Raw genomic sequence first — 25,115 nt, 5'->3', positions numbered from 1 at the left:
GAAACACATACAGCTTTAAAGGAATGAACTTCCTTTTTGGATTTTTTCATCCTGATATCAATGTAGTCAATCAGTATTCATAAAAATTAAGAATCAGGGGGATGGGAAAGGGGCAGAATTAAGGAAGGGAAATAATATTAATTAAACTATTAAATATGCTTAATGGAATATTGCATTTCCCCCAATGAATCTCCAATACAGTCCTATGAGATATGCCCATCTTGTAAATGAGGTTAGCAGTGGCTTAGAAAGATTAAAAACGCTTGCGTAGGAGAAAGCTAATAAATGGCAAAGCCTGGATTTGAATGCCAATCATTCTAGCTCTATTAGCCCACACTACTGGAATCCGGCCTGTGATTTTACTCTGAGAACAAGAAGTCATATCACTTATGTATTCTATGCTATAGAATATAAATGGAAAACAGTTTAATTTCCAATATAAGGAATATATTCATCCCACACAAGTCACCATAAAGTAAAATTCTACATACAAGACCAGTTTCAGCTGATTTCACTTTCCCATTGAAGAAAAAGAGCCATATGCTATACATATTTTTGCTTTTTATATCTTGAGCTATTAACAAGCAGAAAGCTGGGACAGCACTGCATTGGCTGCTACCCATAAGAAAACACATGGTAGACTTCACATCCTAGCAGCTGACCACGCACAAGTTTGTAGTGCTTTTTCTCTCAGGGACTAATACTGTTACTTTGTATGTATGTGTATGTTTGTGTGTATATTATGTGTATGTGTGTATAAATAATATTTTACACATACACACAGATGTGTTTATGCATATACATATATAAAATACAGTGTTTGCACGAAATCTTACTGCCTCTCCAAAACGAAAACAAGCTAAGTAGGTCAGGCACTTCTAATTGACACATTCAGTGAAATGGGCTTCTGTTTCCTCATAAAGAACGATGCTACAAGGATCTTGCTAACACTCATTTTCCAAGCTTGAGAACTGTAGCTCCACTGTATAAGCTCTGATGCTCTGGTTTCTCTTTTACATGGTCCAGAGTGAAACACATGAAAATAACTAGAATATTCATTTTAAGGCTACATTGCTATGTAATGGGAAAAAAAAGATGAGATGGCTACTTTATCTACCTGAGATCTTGGATCTCCTCTTGAATGGAAGTCCAAGACAATTCCATCCTTCCCAACAGCTATTTCAAGATTAAAAAAAAAAAAAAAAAGCCCAAACCCAAAAATCAAGCAAAATCCCTCACCACCATCAGCCCAGATTAAAAAGTAAGCACGTTATGCGCTGCCATCTAAACAAGGTTCCACAGGACGTTTTCTGAGTTTACCAAAGAGAACTTTATTAAAGGAATGGGTATCACAATCTGTCTCTATACAAGTGACACAAGACATCCCGACAATAACTAGGAGAGGGCATTACTTTATCAAAGATCTGTAACATCTGGCCTGTTATTAAAGCCTTCTCTTGAAAGAGAAGCATTTTTATGTTTTCAAAGAAAAGTGTATCTTTACTGTTAATACACAGACACTTAACGCTTCATTTATTGTATAAACATTTATATAGTCTGTACTCTGGATAAGATTCAGTACCAAGTACTGTTAGAAATAAAAAGACAACTGAGATAAAGATCTTTTCTTAAAATTCCTATAAACTGAAAATGACCAAAGCAGATCGTGATTTATAACTTTCTTTGATCTCTTCTACCTGGCATTATAGAAAGGTGAGATATTTTGCCAAGATAACTGTAGCTTACCAACTTACATACAAAATAAGTCTTAAAATTCTAACCATTTCAGTCGCTACAGAAATCCTTCTAGATTAGAACATATTTCTGTTTCCTTAAAAAGAGGAAGGTTGTGACTTAATCTTGATGCCACAAACTCATCATTATGAAGATTCATTACAGTATTGGCTAGAAATACAGTGAACTGCCTACCAACATTTCGATCAACTACTGGCAGTTAAATGTCCTGCAATGATTACGCCTGCCAGTAATATCACTTTTCCTTCTTCGCCCCACATTCTAGTCTGTTCCTCCTAGTCAGCAAAGGTTTGAAACTCAAAAAATTATTGACATGATTCGTTATGGCTCCTTCTGAATATCTGACATGGTGGCTTAGAAAAGCCATTAAGTTGCTAAGAGGCCACTGCTTCCAAATTTGGGGCTGGACACTAGGGAAATGAGCTAACCTTTGAATAGGAAGAACTCTCTATAAGGTTACACTGCATTTGTCACCCTTTCATCAACTGATGATACCAAAAATACATAATGCATAAATTCTATAACACTTCTTAATCTGCATTTTTACAATGACATATATATACATACATACATGTGTATATATATATATACACATATATATATATACACACACATATATATATATATTTTTTTTCCCTAAAGAAAAGTCCATAGTCTGTCTTAAGATAATCTTGGTAGACAGATGATTTCAATTCTTAGATGATTAGATGACTCCTCATAAATAATCTGACTGGGGAGCTGCATTTTTAATAAACACCTTGGAGGCACTAACTTCTGAGAGTCTCTGCTCCAGAAAGCTGAATTTTAGAGAGGATTGTGGATTGTCATCCACTGACAGGCTGGAAAACACTTACTCATTTCTGGTTCAGCAGTGAGATCCGCAGTCACAAAATTAGAGGGGAATAATCCCATGCCTTGATGGGTTTCACCTTTCCACCAGTTGGGGTCACTAAGAGAAACAAGAAAGAATGCTTTACTATAACAAAGAATTTTTATTTCTATGTATCTTTACCTTTTATAGTGTTTAACCTATATTATTACCAGATCTGAAGCTCACAACAATCCAATGGAGGAAGTGAATGTATCCTTATTACAAATTAGAGATGAGGCCTCAGAGAAGATAAGACGCTATTAAACACACAGTTCTTTCTCATATTCTGGAAGGCTGGCGAACGCTTCGAGGATCTAGTACAAGGCTCTGAACTCTCTCCCTCAAACAGAGGTCCCGACACTTGAAAACTGTCAACTTCCAATGTTTATAGGCTCCCGCGTGAGAATCCTTTATAATAAGATAGACAGTAGGCTCTGAATCCAGACCTCCATTCCTAAATCAGTGCTCTTTCTAGCACACATTAGGAAACTTCCCCACCCCCACAAGAGAACACACATGACAGTAACACCATTTACAGCACAAAATGTTCACAAGGAACACACTCCTGGGTGCTTACCCATGCTAACCACTGGATCCCCAGCACCTAGGATAAGGAAAGCTAGCAAGTGCTCAATAAATACTTTTTGAATGAATGAATGATCAAGGTTTTGTGCAACTTCCAGCTAACCAGCTCAAACTTTACTTCATTTTCTTCCACTCAAGAAAACATATTAGCATGTAAGTGTGATACTATAAGAATAATCTTAAATGTATTTGAATTGATCTTTAAAAACCACATCAGGGACTTCCCTGGTGGCGCAGTGGATAAGACTCCGTGCTCCCAATGCAGGGGGCCCAGGTTCAATCGCTGGTCAGGGAACTAGATTCCACACCCATGCCGCAACCAAGAGTTCACACACCACAACTAAGGAGCCCATGTGCCGCAACTAAGAAGGCCTGGAGCCACAACTAAGGAGCCCACCTGCCACAACTAAGGAGCCTGTGTGCTGCAACTAAGGAGTCAGTGAGCCACACTGAGGAGCCCGCCTGCTGCAACTAAGACCCAGTGCAACCAAATAAATAAATACATAAATATTAAAACGAAACAAATAAAAAAACCTAGTGCATTTATCCGACCTCAAAAATAAAGATTTAGGCTTCCCTGGTGGCGCAGCGGTTAAGAATCCGCCTGCCAAGGCAGGGGAGACAGGTTCGAGCCCTGGTCCGGGAAGATCCCACATGCCGTGGAGCAACTAAGCCCATGCGCCACAAGTACTGAGCCCGCTCACTAGAGCCCATGAGACACAGCTACTGAGCCCGCGTGCCACAATTACTGAAGCCTACACACCTAGAGCCCGTGCTCCACAACAAGAGAAGCCACCACAGTGAGAAGCCCACGCACCGCAACAAAGAGTAGCCCCTGCTCACCGCAACTAGAGAAAGCCCACGTGCAGCAACGAAGACCCAACGCAGCCAAAAATTAAAATAAATAAAAATATATTAAAAAAAAAAAAAACTGCCAGGTCAGCTCTCCCTTTAAAATAAATAAATAAATAAATAAAGATTTTTTTTAAAAAAACCACTTGCAAATTTTAACACTTCATTATGAGTAATAATCATCAGTAACAACTAATTTTCAAGTAAACATAAAGCTGTAGTAAAAAAACAGATGCACTGTATCACCTCCCCTATGATATAATGTATATAACACCATGTAAAATGAATTTGTTCCACACTGATATACTATTCTGTGCAAATAAATTAATTCACTATATTATGTATTTCTTTTAAATTCCATATATATAAATACATATATATATATATATATATTTGGTGTATTTTCTAAAGTCTTAACCTTTTTTTTTTTTTTTACTAATTTAACAATCTATATTATAAGATGGAACCAAAAATGAATAGAGTAAACTAGGCCTCCAAGACATATAAAACCCACTTAAATGATAGATGAGGAAAAATTAAGTTACAATATACGAATCGTGACAGTATGTCACAAGCAAAGCAACAACTGACTGTCCTACAGAGAAACTACTTGCGTCAATATTTGATTTTATTACGTTTGATAAGGCCTTCAGCAAGAATAATATGAAACACAGAATATGTTATATATTTTCAAATGAATGTTCAATTTAATAGTAACCATCACCTGTCATCAAGAACTGTAATAATTTCTCCAGCTTTAAAAGTAAGTTCGTTATCTTCAGCAGCTTCAAAGTCGTATATAGCACGAACTTTTCGGCCTTCGTGTTGGTGGTTAGTTAAGAGATTAGATGTGCTTGGATACAAACTGGAAAGGGTGGTTGACTGCTGCCTTTGTTCCTTCAGCGACAACTCAATGGCTGGAAAATAATGGGTTTAAAAAGACCCAAAATATTAATATACCCAGCAATCCTAAGCAGTACAAAAAGATATCTGAAGGTAAAAAGTATTCTTCTTCTAATAATGTAGAGGGAAACCAGGACATATCCTGATATAATATATTGAACAAAAATAATGTCATCAATTTTATTCATTCATTCACACTGAGAGCTTAAAAAATAAATAAATTTAAAAAAAAACAAAAACTGAACAGCATGATGACTATTTTTACTGAACAGGTACAATTTTAAATATTCTGGGTAATAAAAAGATATAAACTCAAATCAATTTTGTTTAATTTAGCTGCAGATATTTTATATTTTCTTTCATCTTTTCAATGTATTTCTATAGCTTAAGTTTACCAAATAATAATCAAAATCACTTCAGAAGTCCAAAGTCCCAAGCTTGAGTCCTTCACTGGGGGCTTACTAAATAGGAGTCTCAAAGGTAGTATCTGAGAACCTACATTTTATTGTTCCAAAGGTCGTTCTTAGGTAATCAGTCTAAGAACTGGAATTTGGAAATAACTACAGTAAAGTCTCACCTAACAAATTCCCCAAAATAGATTTCAAATGTGTCTGCTCTATCTCTTCCCTTAATACAGGCCATCACCATGTGTCACACAGGCTCTGTAACATAATCTTAATGAACTGACTACCCTGCTTTCAGTGCAACATATAACCCCGTCTTCCCTTCCATCTCTGTTCTAGATGAATAAAAGACCAGATGGGAAAATAAAACTTTAAAATTATCATAGAAAAATATCTTTCAGGATCCTGGGGGAGAGGAAAATATCTTAAGACATTAAAAAAAAACCCAAAATCATAAAAGAAAAGCAAAAATTTTGACTACATGAAAATTTAAAACTTGTTTAATAAAACATGCCATTATCAAAGTTAAATTGTAAGCCAAAACCCAAGAGTAGATATCTATAACAGATGTAACAGGCAAAAGATTAATATCCAAAATAAAGATGTTCTATACATCATTATTAGAAAAAAAATAGCAAGAGAGACAATGAGAACAGCTAATAAACGTACAAAAAAGGACTGAACCTCACTAGTAATAAAGAAAATAAAAATTAAAAACAATTAGGTATCATTTCAAACCCATCAGATTCACAAAAATTAAACTCTGACAATACCAAATGTCATGAGACTAAAAAGAATAAGTGAATAATAAGAGCTTTCATACACTGCTGATGGAAAAGGAAATACTACAACTATTTAGCAAAGTTAAAGATGTACCTACTCCATAAGCCAGCAATACCATGAAACAAAATCTCTCTCACACACACACACACACACACACACACACACACACAAGAGAAGGTGGACAAGGATACTCAGTGCAGCTTACTTGTTAAAGTAAAAAAAACCCAGAAAACCCAGCTGTCCATCAGTAGGAGGATAAATTACAGCAGGTATTTATTAGTTCACTGGAATATTACACAGCAGTTAAAACAGATGAACCTGATATACATGTCTCATTATGAACAGATCTCAAACATATTGTTGCATGAAAAAAACAAGTTGTAGATGATACCTAGAGTACACTATTTATGAAAAAGAATTTGTTGGACACAAAAAAGTATTTGGTATTGTTTATGGACACATAGATAGTGTAGTAAAAACATTATAGAAACATAGACTGAACGGACATACATGATAGCAGTTGCCTCGGAAGAGGAGAGGAAAAAAGTGACACTGAAGAGAGGAACAAAGGAGAACAAGAGATTTCAACTTCAGCTGTGAACTCCTATTTCTTTTATTTTTAAATATCTTGGGGGAAAATAAACATCAAGTAAGAGACCTATTTTCTTTCCATGATCAGGGACTTAAAAATGTACCTTTTGCTAAATCTTCTTCTTCTTTTTTGTTAGCCACAGTACCAGGATCCTTGGCTACCAGAGCTGGGCTTGCTTTTGCTTGTTCTGCAGCCTAACACAAAAAAAGGGAAAATGATATTTGAAAGTTGTTCTCAAATTTTCCTACCCCCAACTAATCTAAGAACTCACAAGACCCTTCCCATCAATCCACCGCAGACTTCTGAGCAAGAAAGAAATCCGGACATGAGCAGCCTCCTCTTTGAAAGGAGCCAGAGAACAGGTAGAGCTGGAGAGAACAGACTGAGAGCGTTTGTTTTCTTAGGGTTAACAGCCTAGCCACACTCTCCCAGGTCTGTGTGAAGAGGCTAAACTAGAAGCAGACACTATGCAAACCAGAGAAGACAGACTAGAGGAGATTTCAACAAAAAGGAGTTGAGAGTGGGAAGGAGATGACTACTTTAAAAGCAAGCAGTTTTTAAATTTTTTAAATATCTATTCAAGAGTTTTACTGTTTCCTTCCAGATCAAAAGTCAGGATGTTATCTTTAGGCATCCAGATTGATATACAGTAATACAAATGCTCATAAAATTATACTATTTTCTAAACCAAAATACTAGCAGCTAATTTTGACAATATATTACTGTCCCTCTTAAACATATTTTGTATATGAGGTAGTGTACAATAAATACATACATTGATTCACACTTACAGAATTACAAGCTTCTAAAGTCTTAATGGCTGCTGAGTTTTTGTGTGGCCATCAAGGCCAATCAGACTCCAGCCTCATTTTTCAACCATTCTATCAGTTACCAGAAACTGCTGGTGTACACACACACACACACACACGCTGTGACACACATTTGCTTCTACTCATGACGTCCTCCCCTCTGGCTCACTGTACTCCATCCACATTGTTTCCTAGTGAGATTCAACCCACCAGTCAGTGAACAGCTAAAAATCACTTTCTCAGTGAAACGTTCCTAAACCCTCTCATTAAGCCTTCCCTCCTCTGTGCCCCTCTGGTAACACTTTTAAACAAGGTATCATGATTCGGGTAGTTAAGGACAGTTAAGGACGCAAGCTGGGGAGTCAGGCTAATGGGGAGTCAGGCTAATGTGGTTCAAACCCCAGATGCACCACCTTCTAACGCACGAACCCTGAGCGCCTAAAAGCCTCCTTGTGCCTCAAGTTCCTCATCTACGAAATGAGGACAACAATGGCCCACACACCACAGGCTGTCGTGAGGATTAAATTAGCACACGTAGCTTCCAAAATCAGATGCAATGAGGGCCATTCAGGGTTTAAATCACAGAGTATATAACGTTGTCTCCTGGGCTTTAAAATGTATGCAGAGGTGATATATGCCACACATGTGATAACTACAGCATAAAGGATGCTAAAGTAGGGAGTAAATAAACTCTCTAGAGTTGCAAGGTTTCTACATTTTACGTGAAATAATTCGCTATTAACTCAAAATAGACTGTGACAAGTTACAAATGTATACTGTAATTCCCAAAGCCATCAATTAAGAAAAATGAAATTCTAAAAAATATTCAAATTACCAAATGCATAGCACTTAGATCATTGCCCAGTACATAGTGACAGGCAATAAATCTCAGCGCCTATTATAATTCTCTGCTTACATGTCTGTCTCCATAACCAGGCTGCATGTTCCTTGAGGGTATATGGGGCTAAATATTACAAGCGATCATAAATGATTGTTGAGTAAATGAAAGGCAAAATATTCAACATTATAGTAAATACCATTCTATAGTCTTCACTTAATATATTTATAATGTCAAACAAATACACAAGGCATTTATTTTTAGCAAAGCTGATTAGAAGAGAGCTTTTATATTCACTGAATAGAACTTCAAGCACTCTAAATCTGACCCACCTCTAGTTGTAACCTTCCTTAAATAAAAATGTTTTAATCATCATACACCTCTGAAAATTGAACGTTACGCTTCATCAGAGGCAACCTTTATCATTATATATGAATTTTTTTTTTTCACAATTTGTGAACTTCACAAAATAGACATATTGATCTTCTGTGGTCTGAGAAGGGATCTCTATTGGCCAAGAAGGAAGTGCAGAAACAAGCTATATTAAGCCCTACGTTCCTGAACCGCTCTCTTTTCAAAGTGCCTTTCTATCATCAGGTTCCAAGTGTAGCAACGCTACTTGTCTGATTAACCAGTCAAACACAGTAGCAGTGCCAGCATCACTTCGACCTCCAAAGTCAGTGCTAAGAGAACCACAGCAGCAAGAGTTAGGTGACTCAAGTATCACTTTTCTTAATATTCTTATATTATTTTCTTCTGTACTTGGATGAAAAAATATACTTTAATATACTTTAAATATACTTTAAAAAATTCTCTTGTTTCCAGAAACTTTTTTAAAAATATGCTAACAAAGGTCTAGTCTGATTAAAACGTAGTAACGGCTTAAGCAACTAAGTGACTGTAAGATTTGGAGGGACTTCTGCAGTTGATCCCAGATGATAGATTTTTTAAAAAATTAAACATGAAGCTCTTTACAAACATGGTTTTCAATGAAAACTTCTTCAGAAACTACTATTAAAAAAATCACCATTCTACCTCATCATAGGTTACTTTATACGCATTTTACATATTTCTTGTGGTCGAAAGACAGCAACTATAACAAAATGAGCTTTCACATATTTTATAAGATCTAGATGAAAAAAAGAAAAGTAACTCTGAACTGTACTACTGCTGATCTACATCCTGAATCCTTTGAACAGGAGCGTAGTCTCACATCTACACCAGTTAGCACGTAAACGCTCTTGCCAGTGTTCACTCCACTTCTGGTCCTTCAAAGCCTAGTCCGGACAGACACATATCTACTAACCTCAATATCAAACGGAAGGCAGGATCGTGTAGTGGAAGGAACACTGGACTGAGAGTCAGGAGGCCTGTGTCCTAGTTCCAGCTCTGCAACTACTAGCTGTGGCCCTGGGCAAGTCACTTAACCATTCTGGGTCTCAGTATCCTCATCTGTAAAATGAGGGGATTAGATTAGAGGATCACTAGAGTTGTTCCCACAACTATCTGAGATTCTAGGTTAACCAAACAAAGCTACGTATCAAACGGATCATTAACTCTTCTTCCTTCTCTTACAGGCACAAGTTCCTTTGTGGACTGAAATGCAGTTGTCACTTGCACTGAAAGCTGTCCTCAAGAGCAGTGCTGCTCAAAACAGTCATCGGGGGTCTTGTTAAAACGGAGACAATGAATCCACTGCTTGGAGGCACGTCTCCACCCGTGAATGAGGTGTGACAGTTCTCACAAGCTTCCAGGTGGTGATGACGATGGCCAACCAACCACACTGTAAGTAACAAGCTCCGGAACAGGGTCTCAGGATCCAGAACCTGCCATTCCACTAGGCAACTACACTCTTCAGTTCTCCATAGTGAGTCTACTCTTCGATAATTAAACATTGCTTCTATTGTCAAGGATATCTTCTTATAAGATATCTTGAATTATTCTGCATAAAATTATTCCTTAATTATACAGATTTAGAAATTATTCTGAGGTAGTAAAAATGAGCTATCAATTATGAATGACTACTTCTCAAAGATGTAATTTATCATTGTAAAACTATTCATAAGCCAAGTTTTTTCAAGTAAGAAGAAAAATACCCTCTCCTTCCTTCATCTCCAAAATATATTTCTAGGTTTTCACATCTCAAGAGTACTTAGATAAATTAGAAGTGCCTTGGGAAGAAAGTCTAGATAAGTCTGGATGAATCACTTCATAATTCCCTTGAAACGGTCAAAACCCTGAATGTGAGCCCTCTACAACTAAGAGTTTTCTGCTCATGCTTTCACATCACTCATTATATTCTACCCCAAGCCATACAGTGGGGAAAGACAGTGCAGTAAGTTACCACACACTTTAAGCCTGCTTAGTTAGCTGGGCATCCTAAAGGATGGTTACCAGAATAGAAAAAGAATAAAAGAGATAATCTTCCATTTTTTTTTCCTATATGACATAAATTAGAGATTGAGCTCATTACATAAATAATTTTTTTTTAAAGGCAAGTTAAGCCTTTTAGTCAATCATATTTATTAGGAAAAAGAAAGAAGACACTTATGTGCTGGTCAGCTCTTATTAAGGGGAACTTCTCTTCCCAATGACCCCCTTTTATCTCTCTACCATTTTTTAATACAGGTGCTCATAAATTTCATAATCCAAAGAACCTCTAAACACATCCTTAAATTTTAAGGAAACCTGATTTTTGAGCTGTCATTCTTCGTAGATAAAATTACAGCACAAAGAGCATTTAACAAGAATGTCAGTATTACCTAATAAAGCAATTTCGTCTGTATTATTAAAATTATATTAAAATTTTTTTAATTGCAAAAAGGTTAAACGAATTCATTAATAAAGAAGGAGAAACAGTGGGGAAATGGAAGTTGGAACACATTAACATTCCACTATATTTTTCTGGCAACTTTATATGCAAGATTATTATTATTAACAAAAATTCCTCTGGAGTATTAAAAACTACCTGGGTTTGGAGGAAAAAAAGAAAAATAAACATGACTACTGTAGAGAAATGAACTGTAGCACATGCACAAATTTATATAAAATACCTGAGAGCCAATAGCTGGAAACGTAACACCTTGTTCCTTAAGGTTCTTAATCATTGCTGATATTAGACTAAGCTGTGGATCATTCTTAAATTCATCCGTCCATTCAACCATAAGAGCCTTTAATTTTTCACACACTTTAGGATGACCCTTAAAAATAGAGAAAAAAATTAATAAAAAAGCACTAATTTCCTGGCAAATGATTTAATACAGATGCTGTAAATAAAAAACTTATAAAGTGGTGCAGATCTCTTTTTAAATCATAAATTATCCCTAGCTATACATGACACAGAAGAAAATACAGATGGTTACTAAAAATAAACTAGTTTTATTTCCACACTATGAAAAAAAATAGATGATACCATCACATACCTCATAACATATTAAAACACTAGATATATACTGACTTATTTTGGAGGTCAGAAAGACAGGACTTTTCAGAGTATTTTGCAACTAAGCAAGTATTGTCTATGAGGAAGACACAGAAAAGTTTGTTTTCTTTTTTGCAGACCAATGAAAAATAAGTTGGAAAGAGAGAATAAATAGTACAATTCCTTTATTCCTAATTCCTGACTTTTAATGTGCATGGCTATGATTTTACCCAGTTACTTAATTATCTGAGGCCTGGCATGAGGCCCACTATATGCCGATATTCCTGGAAACTTCATTTCTTCAAAATAACATTTCCCCCTTAAGTACAAAACCAATATGTTCACTGTAAAATATTTGAAAAATAAAGAGTTCTTTCTCCTATATGCAACTGTTTGCTTTTTAAAGTAGTTGTTCACATTACTAAATACGGAGTACAAATCTTCAATTAAGGAAAATATTACATTAGAATCTCTTCATAAACCGTTGTACATTTTGATGGACATTCAGGACATCAAAAGAATGGTAAATAATTAGCACAAAATACCTAAATATAACGGAATAACTGAATAAAGCAGAACAGGAAAAAATTATCACATAACCATGTTCTAAAAGGAGTACAGAATTTTAAATTCCTATTTATGTACTATTTCCTACTAAAATCTGGAAATACTCATTTTTTTCCAAAAAACATGAAGCATTTTCCCTTTTAACACTTAAAACATTTTTTTAATATATAATTATCCCCCCCAAAAAGGCCAGAAATAATTACCTTTAGAATGCATGAATTTTTACTGAGAAAGCTCACATATTACTTAGTAGATTAAAATTTTTAAATTCCTTAAATTGCTGGATTTCAATTTTTAACTCTACATTCAGTTAAGCAGATGACCTCTGTGACTAAAAAAAAAATGGTTATAAAAACTGTGCCTAAAGTAAACTGGTACCTCTTAATCAGATAGAGAAATACACATATTTTTCATCAGAAGAAAGGAATGGTGAAGAAAAGAGGTTAAATATATTCTAATTTGGCTTGACCAAAACCAAATCTCCAAGTTATATAAACGTGTAGTCTCTTCAGCAAAACCTAACATGGACTTACACAGGGGATAGACATAGCCTAGAAAGAGTTAAAAAAAAAAAAAAAAAAAAAGCACAGACTAGTCCTTTGTGATTTAAAATGTGAAGAACTGAACAATAAAATATATGAAGAAAGAAGACAGTGTTAATTCATTTCTAGAAATAATGTTCCTTACCTTGTTTAATACGTTGCTTACTTCACTAGCAAAATCTCTTGAACATACTTCTAAGTGAAAAATTTTGCCACAATTTGATACACATGCTCCTAGAAGCTAAAAGTATAAAATAGGGAGTTAAAAGGGCTCGATTTCGGTAGACAATTTTGCGGTAGATCTTGAAATGAAACCACTCACAGTCAGAGCCTGCATAGCAACATGAGGATCTTTATGGTTCACCCTCCTCATGATAGACCGAAGACAATCTTTAGGTCTAAAAAATGAGAAATGTAACAATTAGTAGTACATTCTACTTTTTTCCCCCTTAACTATAAAAGGCAATAGACTATGATACAAAAGGGAGAATATGGTAGAGAAGTTTAATTCTTACTAATGACACAATTGAAAAACTGTACACTAAAAAGTTCCTTTAAATTTTTCAAACAAAATTAACAGGCTCTCTTCCTTAACGATCACAGATAAGGCATTTTCGGCTAATTCTAGATGGAAAGTTTTGAAAATAAAATGACACACCAAGACTTTCACCTCCAGTCACGATGGAATAACTGGAACCAGACTTACACTCCTGTTGTAAATAATTAGAAAACTGGAAAAATATATTTAAAATACATTTGGGACATTAGGCCACAGGTAGCGCTGAATGATGATCTCTAAGAAAGAACACGAATTAGATAAAGAGACATCTGCCTCAACTTTCTACCCAGGGGCACTTTCCAGGTACCGAAATAGGCTTTCTGTCTAAAGGCAGTTTCTGGATCTCAGCGCAGAGAAGGTGATCCCAGGAAGATGGCGGTGATCTCACTGAATTGAGGGGACAGAAATCAGAATTCCGGCAGGCTGTGGGAGCTAGAATTTGCAGGACAGAGTAGAGGAGCTATATGAAGAAAGAGTGCTAGATACCTGCATGGGGTCCACTGAGGTCTGCTGCCCACCAGGCTGGACAAAAAGTGACTGAGAGCTCTACGTTGAAGGGTTCTCAAAGCTCACACAGCTGTAAGAGCTCATACCAAAGTGCACAGTCCTTGCAGCAGAGCGTTTAGGCCTTGGTGATGGGGCTACACCACCCCAAAAGACTATCCTAAATCCATCCAATAACAACTTAAAAAACAAGCCACAGAAGAATAAAATTGATCCAGACGTAACCTCTAACAGAATCAAGTCCAATATTCTTTAACAGTAGTATGAAAAAACCTGGCATTCAACAATATAAAATTCATAATACTAAGCATTCAATCAAAAATTACCAGATGTGACACGAAGCAGGAAGAAGTGACACTTAACTAGGAGAAAACTCAGTCAAATGAAAATGTGGAAATTATATAAGCTATTTTAAGTATGCTCAAGGATGTACAAGGAATCATCAACATAGCAAAGGAAAGAAGTGGTATACAAAAAAGAACCCGATAAAACTTCCAGAGAAGAAAAATATATAAAATGAACTAATTAATTAAGTAATTAACTAATTGGATGAAATTAACCTGATAGAAATGGAAGGACGTATCTAATAAGGGATTAATATCCAGAATATATAAAGGGGTCCTACCTCTCAACAACAAAAAAAATAATAATCCAATTCAAAAATAGGCAAAGGACTCAAACAGACATTTCTCCAAAGAAGATATATAAATGGCCAGAAAGCACATGAAAAACCGCTCAGCATCATTAGGGAGCGGCACATGAAATCACAGTGAGACACGATTTCGCATTAAAAAGGAAGAGGCAACCAGCCGGGGATGTGGGGAAATGGGAACCCTTATGCATAGCGGTGCCCACGGCGATGCGAAACGAAACGACACGACGTAGCCACTGTGGACAAGTCTGACAGCTTCTCACAAAGTCAGACATAAAACTGCCCCATGACCCAGGAACTCCACCACTATGTGCTGAATACGCACATAAAAGAACTGAAAGCAGGGATTCAAGCAGACATCTGTACATCCATGCTCAGAGCAGCATTATTCACAACAGCCAAATCTCCACCAACAGACGAACGGATAAACAAAATACAGTGCAATACTATTCAGCCTAAAAGAACGAAATTCTGACACATGCTACATGGGTGGACCTTGAAGACATACTTAGTGAAATAAGCCAGACACAAAAGGAGAAATATTATATGGTTCCACTTATACATGGTACTCAAAACAGGCAAATTCATGGAGATACAAAGTAGAATAGAAGTCACCAGTGGCTAAGAGAAGGGGAAAGTGGACAGTCACTATTTAACTGCATACATACAGAGCTTCCATTTCGGATGGAAGTTTAGGAAATGGACAGCTGGACACACACATACAAAAGAAAAAACCGTATCAAGTGATCGGAACAACATTGAGCCCTGGGAAAATTGGCCAGTAAGAATAATTGTCCTAAAAAATTTCTTTAAGAATTGAAAATGCAATTACTAATGATAAACAGAAAAAAGTCATTTTTAATAGGAAGATATTAGAATAAACAATAAAATTTCTGTTTCTAAGGCTGTTTCACTGCCTGTTGGGAAGCTTTCCACTTAAAGAGCATGGAAAAAAGAGGGGGAAAAATTGTATTTATGGGATACCTATTATATGTCAAGCATTCAACTCATGATTCTGCAGCTCTTATTCTACTGATTTTGTATTAAAAGTATCTAAAAGCAGCATCATTAGACTGAAGAAATAATATAACGTTATTTAGATTTTGCCTTTTTTACAGTTGGACTTAATTTAGGAGCCAGAATCTGTGACCTCATGCTAATTTTTGCAGTTGTGAAAAGCATGTTGACAAACACAAAATTATCATTTCAAAGCACTGGCAGAGGCCAAATTATTGAAATACTAACATTAAAATCATTAAAAAATAATGATCCAAAGATGATTCAGCTCAGTGAATAAAACATTTTAGAAAATAATCCTCAATACTTGCTTTACCACCAAATTTTAAATGAAATTTCTGACATATTGTTCATAAACCACATTCTTTTTTTTTTTTTTTAAAGAAAGAAATCTAAACTGTGGTGACTTCTGGAAAAGAGGATGGAGAAAGGGGCTTTGAAATGGAACTTTTTACTTTTTATTTCACTCATTTCTATACTGTTGAAATGTTTAACCACAGCCAATTTTAAAAACCAAGGCAAGGACATGTCTGGAACCAAAGCAAAGTTGGTTATTGCATCCAAAAAAAGGATAATGCCCAAAAAAGCCAACTAGAATGTTTATAAGTCCTGACGAACACTTTATGTATGCCAACAAAGCAATATCTTTTTAGGTATAATAAGCTAAAAAACAAAATCCCTTCAGAACTGTGTATAAAACTGGCGCTATTAAACAACAGAAGTGACCCACAAAAATCTAATATTTAACGACCTCATTCTGTTCCGTGTTTTTTTTCAGTTCAGCTTTTCAGTATTTCCACAAAACGATAAGTAAAATACAGAAGTGAAAGTATATTTACATACATTTCATTATAAATCTTACAATTCAACAAAAAATTATACCTAAAATATTCTTTTTAAAAAGGTTTAAGAGTTATAATTGAATTTAAAGGAGGTGTCCTATGGCTATTATCCTCTCAATGACAAATGAAAATGGACTACAAATACAGTGTCTGTGTGATTTATCATCTATACGAGTGCCCCTTTGAGAGTGAAAGGGGGTGCTAACCAGGCGTAATACAAGAACAGCAGGCACAGAGTGAAACTATCCAAGGGAAATTGGATGCAGGGTCACCCCAGCCAAAACTATGTTCATCCAAACATTATCTTTTTATGCATAGATCTCGGACACGTAGTTCATAGGAGAGTGAGAAAAAAAGGCAGTACTTCCATCTAGTTGTGGCTTCTACTGTCTTTTCCTCGAATCCTAGACCAGACAAGAAAACAGGCTTTTCATGAATGGACACAGCTGCCTTGGCATATGTCAGCTCTGATGAACTAAAGCATCAAAGTCAGTTTCATTATTCACAACATTACTCCAGGCCACCTCAATACACTGTACTGTGGGCTTCCACGAAAAGAAAGCTTTAGGAGGGGGCTCTTCTCCTCTAGACCCTCTCACTCCAGCTCCCCTCTCTCCACACCACTCTCCATCTTTCAGGTTCTATGTCTTCAACATGGCCAATGCTCAAGAAGAAGTCATTGAGCTAAATGGGAAAGACACGAATTTTCACTGTTGTACAATAATTAGTATTTAGAATAATTGAATAATCGTCATTATAAAGCTCTATTTGTTACCAACTTCTGCATCTTCTGCTGAGTTTGCTTTCTATGTGGAAAATGTACATGCACTTGCAAAATCTATTTCTGAAAAATTACGTGATGAGGGGAAAATGCACGATAAGTAGTGCTGGGAGGAGCACAGGATGTGAGGAAAGGGACTGTTGAGACATACGAATGAAGTATTTTGTAAAATTACCTGCTAAGATAAAATCTGCACGTGCATTTAGAGAAGTCTACCAACGGTTTCCACCACCAACCTTTTGTAAAGGGTAGTCCAATCCTGATCTCTCTCAAAACCCTTCCCAAAACTCCATTCTGGTATTTTAAAACATTCTGTAAGACTCATCCTCTCTCTGCCTTATCTTGAGATGCGAAAACAAAAAGATAGGAGAGGTCAAGGATACACACAAGAACAAGGGAAGAACTCTCTCTCACCCTTCCCAGTTTTCCAACCCCAAAATAACTCTCTTAACTTACCGTGTGATAAATGACCACACCACAAATCACACCACTGTAAAATGTAATGGAATTGTACTGTTTCCTGAGTTTCCAAAGTTAAGGATAACAAGGCAACAATGGCAGTTAATCAATTTTCTTTGATTAGGGAGTTACTGTTGCAGAACATACTCTGTCATCTCTCAAATATGCTCAATACAGGCAACTTCTCCTCAATTACTGAAGCAAAACTGTTATGTTGAGCACCAGGTGAAGACGATGGCTTGTATATTCAGGGCCATGTTGTTTAAGATATGTATACTCTGAGCAAGAGTCATACTCAGTGCAGGGAGATATACACACTCTGTAAGAGAAATGGGAACTGGAATTTAACACAGCACGTAGAGCTCAGTAAATGGACAGAAGAACAAGTTTTGAAGAAAAATAAAATTGAGGGGCCTGCAAAAGAATACAGTTAAATTCAGTCAGTTAAACATGCATAGGAATGTAGCTCAGATCTAGAGTTAAGAGGACCAAAGAAAACTAAAACTAATTTTGCATTCCTACAGTTTTCTTTTCAAAGAATAATGAAATTTTGAATAGCCCTGAGTACATTTCCAAAACTGTCACCACATTATTTATAAATGTCTATCTACTTGTAGGTATGTTGCTGTACAGTTATGACAGATAAATAGCTCAGCATTCATCTCTAGTCACCAGTTAGTGAGATTACCTGAAAAGGTCTTTCCACTAATATATAAGGGGAAAGCCAAAAATATTCAATGATTTTGTTGGATAAAGGAGTCAAGATTTGTGAGATCTTATGCTTTGTATAAATTTTTAAAAGCCTCTTATTTAAAAATATGTCTCATCTCTACATCTTAATTGAAAAGTACTTTTGTATTATAAAGATAACAGGTTAAACTGTGATGAGATTTTATACGCTTGAGGAAATTATTACCATTGAAAAGGCAGTGAATTCAAATACTAATTATTGCATCTATTACTAAACCAATGATTTTAGACCAATCAAATTTTCAAAATGAGGATACCACCTCTTTATCATCCCCCTCACGGGGCCTGACAGAAGAACAATAGGACATTTTCTTTAAAGTATTGTAAATATAAAAGAAAAGCAATATAAAAAAAAAGTAACAGAAATAACAGTGTATAGCACAGTTCACGAATGTGCTTGCACGGTTAACCTCTCATCACCTTTGAGGCAGGACTGAAGAGGTACAAAGATACTAGCAGTCTGTTTCTAAATAGGGGCAGAAAAATTCTTGCAGTGTAAGACTATCTGGCGTATCACATCTCTGGTCCCCGCCTAATCAATGTCAGCAGTAACCTCCTGTCAGTGTGACAACCAAAGCCACCCCAAGCAGCGCAACACCACCGGGCTGAGAACTGCTGCTGGACAAGAGCAGCGCTGTGATTCAGAAAAAAAAGATGTGAGGCTTGACAGACCTCATCTGTAAAAAGGGGCTTAAACGCTTCCTGTTCAGTATGTTATTACATTACTCCCAGAATCATGCCAGGGACTTAGAGACACTCCATGTTAGTTCTAGAAAGCACAAACATATTCTTCTATCAAGTTACTTTTACAACTTTAGCTTTCAAAGCTACTTTAGAGTGATTTAAACTTTACATTTTCTTTTTACATGCTATAAAAAGTGCTTTACTACAACTTACAATTCAAGGATGTATGTATGACCGTATTGTGGAGGGGGGAGGGTATATGTATATGTATAACTTCTATAGGTCTTAGTACCCAGCAGGCATACACTAAAAGATGTGGGACCGCAAATCTTTGCTGAACAAAGTAAAAAAAAATTTTAATTAACAGAGAATATAAACCCTGCTTGAATACTAAAGGGAGTCTAATATAGAGGGTGGCTTTCAAAAGCATAAAGGCATTACGTTAACTATAAAAGAAGTTTAATATTATAAAATGCAAAAGAAATCAGAACTGAAATGAATAATAACTGTATATTCAATGGCATATTCAAAGTGCATATTTGATTCATAATATACATTACATAAAACACAGTCTACAGAGCACAAGGGTGAAAAGGGCAAAACACTGAATACAAATATCATATTCTGATTCTGAGCTTGTTAAACAGGTATTTCTTATGAGATAACTGATGGAACATGAATATAGCCTATAAATTATGTTATCTGGCTATTTAAAGAACAAGTTCATGTGCCCGAAGGACTTCATCAGAAAAGGAGGTAAACTTCTACATACTAAATATTGAGGGTTAATGGAAGTATAGATAAGTCACTGAATACTTAAATTTAGTAATATTTTGAGTTTCCTAGATCATATAACACTGGAGTATATTTCAGTCAAACAGAATACAATGTAATATAACATATGGGAGAGAGAGGAATCACTAAAAACTTAATAAAATTGGTATATCTTGACTCATGATTTAAAAAAACATTTTTTTAATATTTATTTATTTTTTGGCTGCATCAGGTCTCAGCTGTAGCATGAGGGATCTTTCGTTGAGGCATGTGGGCTCTTTGCTGCAGTGCGCAGGCTTCTGAAAAGGCTATAACATACTATATGATCCTAATTGTATGACATTTTGGAAAAGGCGAAATTATAGAAATAGTAAAAAAAAAAAAAAAAAAAAAAAAAAGAAATTAGTGGTTGTCAGGGGTTCAGAGAGAGAAAGGAGAGGGATGAATGGGGGGAGCACAGGACATTTTAAGGATGGTGAAACTACTCTGTGTGATACTGTAATAATGTATACGTCATTATGGGCTTGTCAAAACCCATAAAACTGTATAATATAGAGTGAGTCTTAATGTAAACTACAGACTTTAGTTAATAATAATGTATCAATATTGGTTCATTACTTGTAACATAAACCACACTAATGCAAGATGTTAATAATAGGGGAAACTGCATATAAGGGGTGGGAGTGGGTTATGGAATTCTTCGTACTATCTGCTCAATTTTTTTCTAAACCTAAAATTGTATTTAAAAAAACACAAAGTCTATTAATTATAAAACAAAAAATGAAACCATAAAGAAAATATGAGATAATTCTACTAAAACCCTGGAGAAGGAAAGTCTCGTATAACTCAAAATTCTAAAAACCATAAGACTGATAAATTCAGCTATATAAAAATCAAAAATTTCTAAATGGAAAAACAACAAAGTCAGAAGAATAATGGAAGGAATTCCCTGGCGGTCCAGTGGTTAGGACTTGGCGCTTTCACTGCCAGGGCCTGGATTCGATCCCTGGTCGGGAACTAAGATCCCACAAGCTGTGCGGCGCAGCCATAAAAAACAAAAAACAAAAAAGAATAATGGAAAAATATATGCAATTCATAAAACAGACAAGATACGTCCCTAACACATCAGGGACTCCTAGAAATAAGGAAAGGATAGATACAGACAGTTCACAGAAAAGGAAGCACAAACAGCTCTTAAGTACAGAAAAAGATGTGCATCCCAGAAAACGATAAGAATGTGCCTTTGACTCTGGAAGACCACCCACCTCAAGCCTCTTCACCTTTATGGAAAGGGGTCAAAGGGAGCCCCGACCACTCCTTCCCAGGACCCCAAGGTTCCTTCTGCAGAAGTAAAGACCAAGTCTTGGGCACCCAACTTTCTCTACTATCCAGTAATTGGGAACTTGAGAACATATGCCTGTTATTCTTGTTTAGACCAGTCCCTACAAGAAGCTCCAGACTATCCTCTCCATCATTAAACAGCTCTGCATATCCATTACTTCCCAGCTTCTGAAATCTTTCCACTGGATCCTCTAGAAGTCACAGCCCATGATCAACAAAAGGCCCTACCCCTGGTCCTTTTGCTCTACAGAAAACTGGCTCTCCATAACACTTCTCCTGCAGCCACCTCAAGTGGTAGCTTTCTGTCTTCCCACGGCTCTTGTACCTCCTAAATGAAGGGTCCTCTTTGCTCCCTTTGCTACTTCGAAACCATTCTCCCTCCCTCTTTCCTAAATAAAACAGCCCAGTTCTGATCTTCTCATTTAAAAAAACCTCACTGCCCCCTCATCTTTCAATGATTGTAACTCCTGGCTCACTGCCACTCTCTCTAATGTTACGTCTGTCTTAACGGAAGTGATGCTTCCAACACCCTTGGCTTTTTGACTCCACCTTATTATTATTAACCGTCAAGGTCACATCCTAGACCATGTCATTACCAAAAACTGAAAACCCTCTGCAAACTCAATTTCAAGCATTGCAACTATCATCTTCCATGTTTCTAACTCACTCCCTCTCTTTATACCCAACTCTGTGCTTGCTTAGGGCGACTCACCTCTGCTCCAGCTAGTCTATATCTTTCAAGTTCTTAGAAAGCGCCAAGGGTCCTCTACCCTGCAGCATTCACGTGAAGGCTGTTCCCTCTGCCTGGGACCTCTGCTTGCAGCCCTTTGCTTCTTCTCAACTTTAAGATCATCGCATAAGTGTTATCCTTCACGCCTGTGCTTCCCTGAAAAACCTAAGTAGGTCTCCCTTTTATTCTCCACTAAAGCCCTCTGCTCACTATCTTCTTAGACCATTTCCTGTTTATTTCTATCGTCCACTGGCAAACTGTCACCATAGCTGATGACAAAGGCTGTACCTGCTTTATCCACCACTCTAGACCCAAAGCATGATACCCAGCCAGTACTCACTGTCTGTCAAATAAAAGCAAAAACGACTGATACAAAAAGGATGAAATGAACTGAAGTAATTCTGTGACATTAAGAAAGTGAAAGAGACCGGGAAATCAAGATCACGCTTTACAAAAAAGCCTTTAATTTTATTCCTGCTATAACTCTTCCCCTAGTTTAAATTACATTAAAAAAAAATCCTAAATATGAATCAGATTCTCATTTGTTAACTAGAAAAAACTAGAGTACCTAGAGCTGTTGTGATGATTAAATAAAATGTTTATAAGGCACTTAAACAAGACCCAGCAGATAATAAGCAGTCAATAAATGTTGGCTATTATCCTTAAAAGATTTTAAAACCTAAGGCCAGTAAATTGAGGGTATGATTATTACAAAACATATGTTGGAAGAAATCTGTTTCTAGAACTGATGCTGCCCTTCCAACTTGAAGAAGTCTAGGTCAGAGATTACTTTTCCCTTAAAAAATCAGTACATATTCTATCAACCTCCAGCTAAAGGTCAGAAATAGTCAAAGCCCGGGTCCAGGACAAGACAACATAAAGCCAATGAAAAATATTTTTAACAAACTCTTTCCCAAAGGCTTATATTTATATTTTTCACAAAATATCAGTAATGACTATCATTTTCTCCTTCTAATTCTGTACGAATAAATCAAAGACTTACTATCCAAATAGATCCCTTATCCAAGTAAAGAAAAAAGTTTATCACTTTGTCCACTCTCAGTCAACTATATTTTTGTCTAAAGCTAAACAAAGACAGTTAAGACAAAAAATAATAGCACAAATTAATCTGGATGTCAATTACAGAGTTTTAATTTTAACTTTTTATTGCGGATAATCAACACCTACCCTCACATCTATTTTTTATATATGAAATTATAATCAAATCAATCAAAACTAATAGACAAAAGCTATTTATTATGGGAAGCTATTTATTATGTTAAAGAAAACTGCTACTATTATTCTGAAAGTCCTCTTGATTCTGAACAGAGACTTTTCAGTCCCTCATATGACATCATTGGCTAAGCATTTTTCAGTACTTACGACATTGGAACTGCACACTAAAAATCACGTGAATATCTTTGGAAGTCAGAAAAAAATTTTCAGAATTTTTTTTAAAGTTTTAAGTCCAGCATATTCAAACATTTCAGGCTGACAGGATATATTAGGGAATTAAGTAATTACAAATGCAGAATAGTGTATAATATGCTCATTGTCTATTAAGGCAGGGAAAAGATACTCGTATTTGTGTAAGAAACAATGGAAAGATACAAAAGAAACAGAAGTGGTTACCTATAGAGGATGGGGGAGGGAAACAGGGACATAAGTTATTAGACTTCTCAATGTTCATCTTTGTAAACTGTTTTAAATTTTGAGCCATGTGAGTATCTATTTTTGAAACAAAAAAGTATATATTTCATAAGCATAAGTATTTCTTTAATCAACAAACATAAATACACACGTATGAGTGGCTCAAAGAACAGTAAGTTTTTTTTAAAGAGGAAGAATTAAAGAGGGTTTTTCAAAATACTGCTGGAACCATGTTTCTGGGTCACAGTTCTCTGACCAAATGAAATTTCACAATAATTGGCTCTTCATTTCCCCTTAAAAATTGAGAATATTTTCCAAACAACCATAACTCCAAAACAGATGACTCGAAAAAAAGAAAGAAAGGAAGGGAGGGAGGGAGGGAGGAAGGAAGGAAGGAAGGAAGGAAGGGAGGGAGGGAGGGAGGGAGGGAGGAAGGAATTTTTTAAAAAGGGCCAAAAGGATTTTTAAGTATTCTTTTCTTAGGGAAGAAAGACTTTAATATAAGTTACTTTATGCACTAAATAATTCTACAATATATTGCTGGTTACAAATCATTTTGTTTAAAAAAGAATCTTACTGAAATAGAAACGCTTTTCTTAAAGTTCCCTCCACCATCCCTAAATCCGTCCTCTTAAATAGATCTGTATATTTTATAAAATTACAGATTAATACCATATGGCAATGTTTTTTTTAAAAAAAAAAAAAAAACCTAGACTGTTGCCTAGTATACAAATAAACTGATGAACTGCATTCCAGTCCATAACGCCCCTCTACTTCAACCTGCCCTATCTACATTTGCCTCAGGAAAACTCATGTCTCCTTTTCCCTTTCACACCAATGACATGTCTCAATCTTTTCTAAAGCACACCAGGTACCTAGAATACTTCACTGACAACTTACAATACCGGTTCAATATTCTCATGCTACCATCAGCAACCCATATTAAACATATGTATCTAGATTCCTAGACAACATAAACCAGATTTCCGTAAGTTTTCCACATAACTAATTATGAAATGATTTAAAAACTTAAAACCGAACTGTAAGTGGTTACCAGGTTCTGGGGAAGGGGGAAGTGGTAAGCTGTTTAACAGGCAGAGCTCACTTGGGGATGATGAAAAGATCTGGAGATGGATAGTGGTGATGATCCCACAACAATGCGAATGTACTGAATGCCACAAACTTAGGTCAAAGAAAATGTTTTCATGTATAATAATACACTTGCCTTTATAATAATGCAGTCATAAAATATTTTTATTACTTTTTTATGGAGAAAGGGAACCAGGAAGACAAAAGTGCTGACGGCCCATGAAAGTCAAAATGTGGCCCTGATGCTTATTTCCTACTATGAAATCATCAAGGTACAGCAAGAAAGTGAAAATAATGTATATACAACTGGATATGTATGTAAAACATTACTTTTAAAGAGAAATCACACACATAAGCAAAT

General features: G+C 35.9%; 1 protein-coding gene across 1 annotated transcript in view; it reads right to left on the bottom strand.

The window, feature by feature from the left end:
• STAM (signal transducing adaptor molecule) overlaps positions 1–25,115 on the bottom strand; it is a 68,492-nt gene that overhangs the window by 21,704 nt on the left and 21,673 nt on the right. The window contains exons 3-8 of the mRNA XM_068562039.1: positions 13,245–13,320; positions 13,068–13,163; positions 11,446–11,592; positions 6,849–6,939; positions 4,788–4,980; positions 2,610–2,704 (exon numbers count right to left, since the gene is read on the bottom strand). Of these exons, the coding sequence (XP_068418140.1) occupies positions 2,610–2,704; positions 4,788–4,980; positions 6,849–6,939; positions 11,446–11,592; positions 13,068–13,163; positions 13,245–13,320 (698 nt within the window). The remainder of the gene's footprint in view (positions 1–2,609; positions 2,705–4,787; positions 4,981–6,848; positions 6,940–11,445; positions 11,593–13,067; positions 13,164–13,244; positions 13,321–25,115) is intronic.

This window comes from Eschrichtius robustus, chromosome 1 (genome assembly GCF_028021215.1).
Source record: "Eschrichtius robustus isolate mEscRob2 chromosome 1, mEscRob2.pri, whole genome shotgun sequence".
In the NCBI taxonomy this organism is placed as follows: domain Eukaryota; kingdom Metazoa; phylum Chordata; class Mammalia; order Artiodactyla; family Eschrichtiidae; genus Eschrichtius; species Eschrichtius robustus.
The sequence above is the reverse complement of the archived record's forward strand: the minus strand, read 5'-3'. Positions and strand labels throughout refer to the sequence as shown.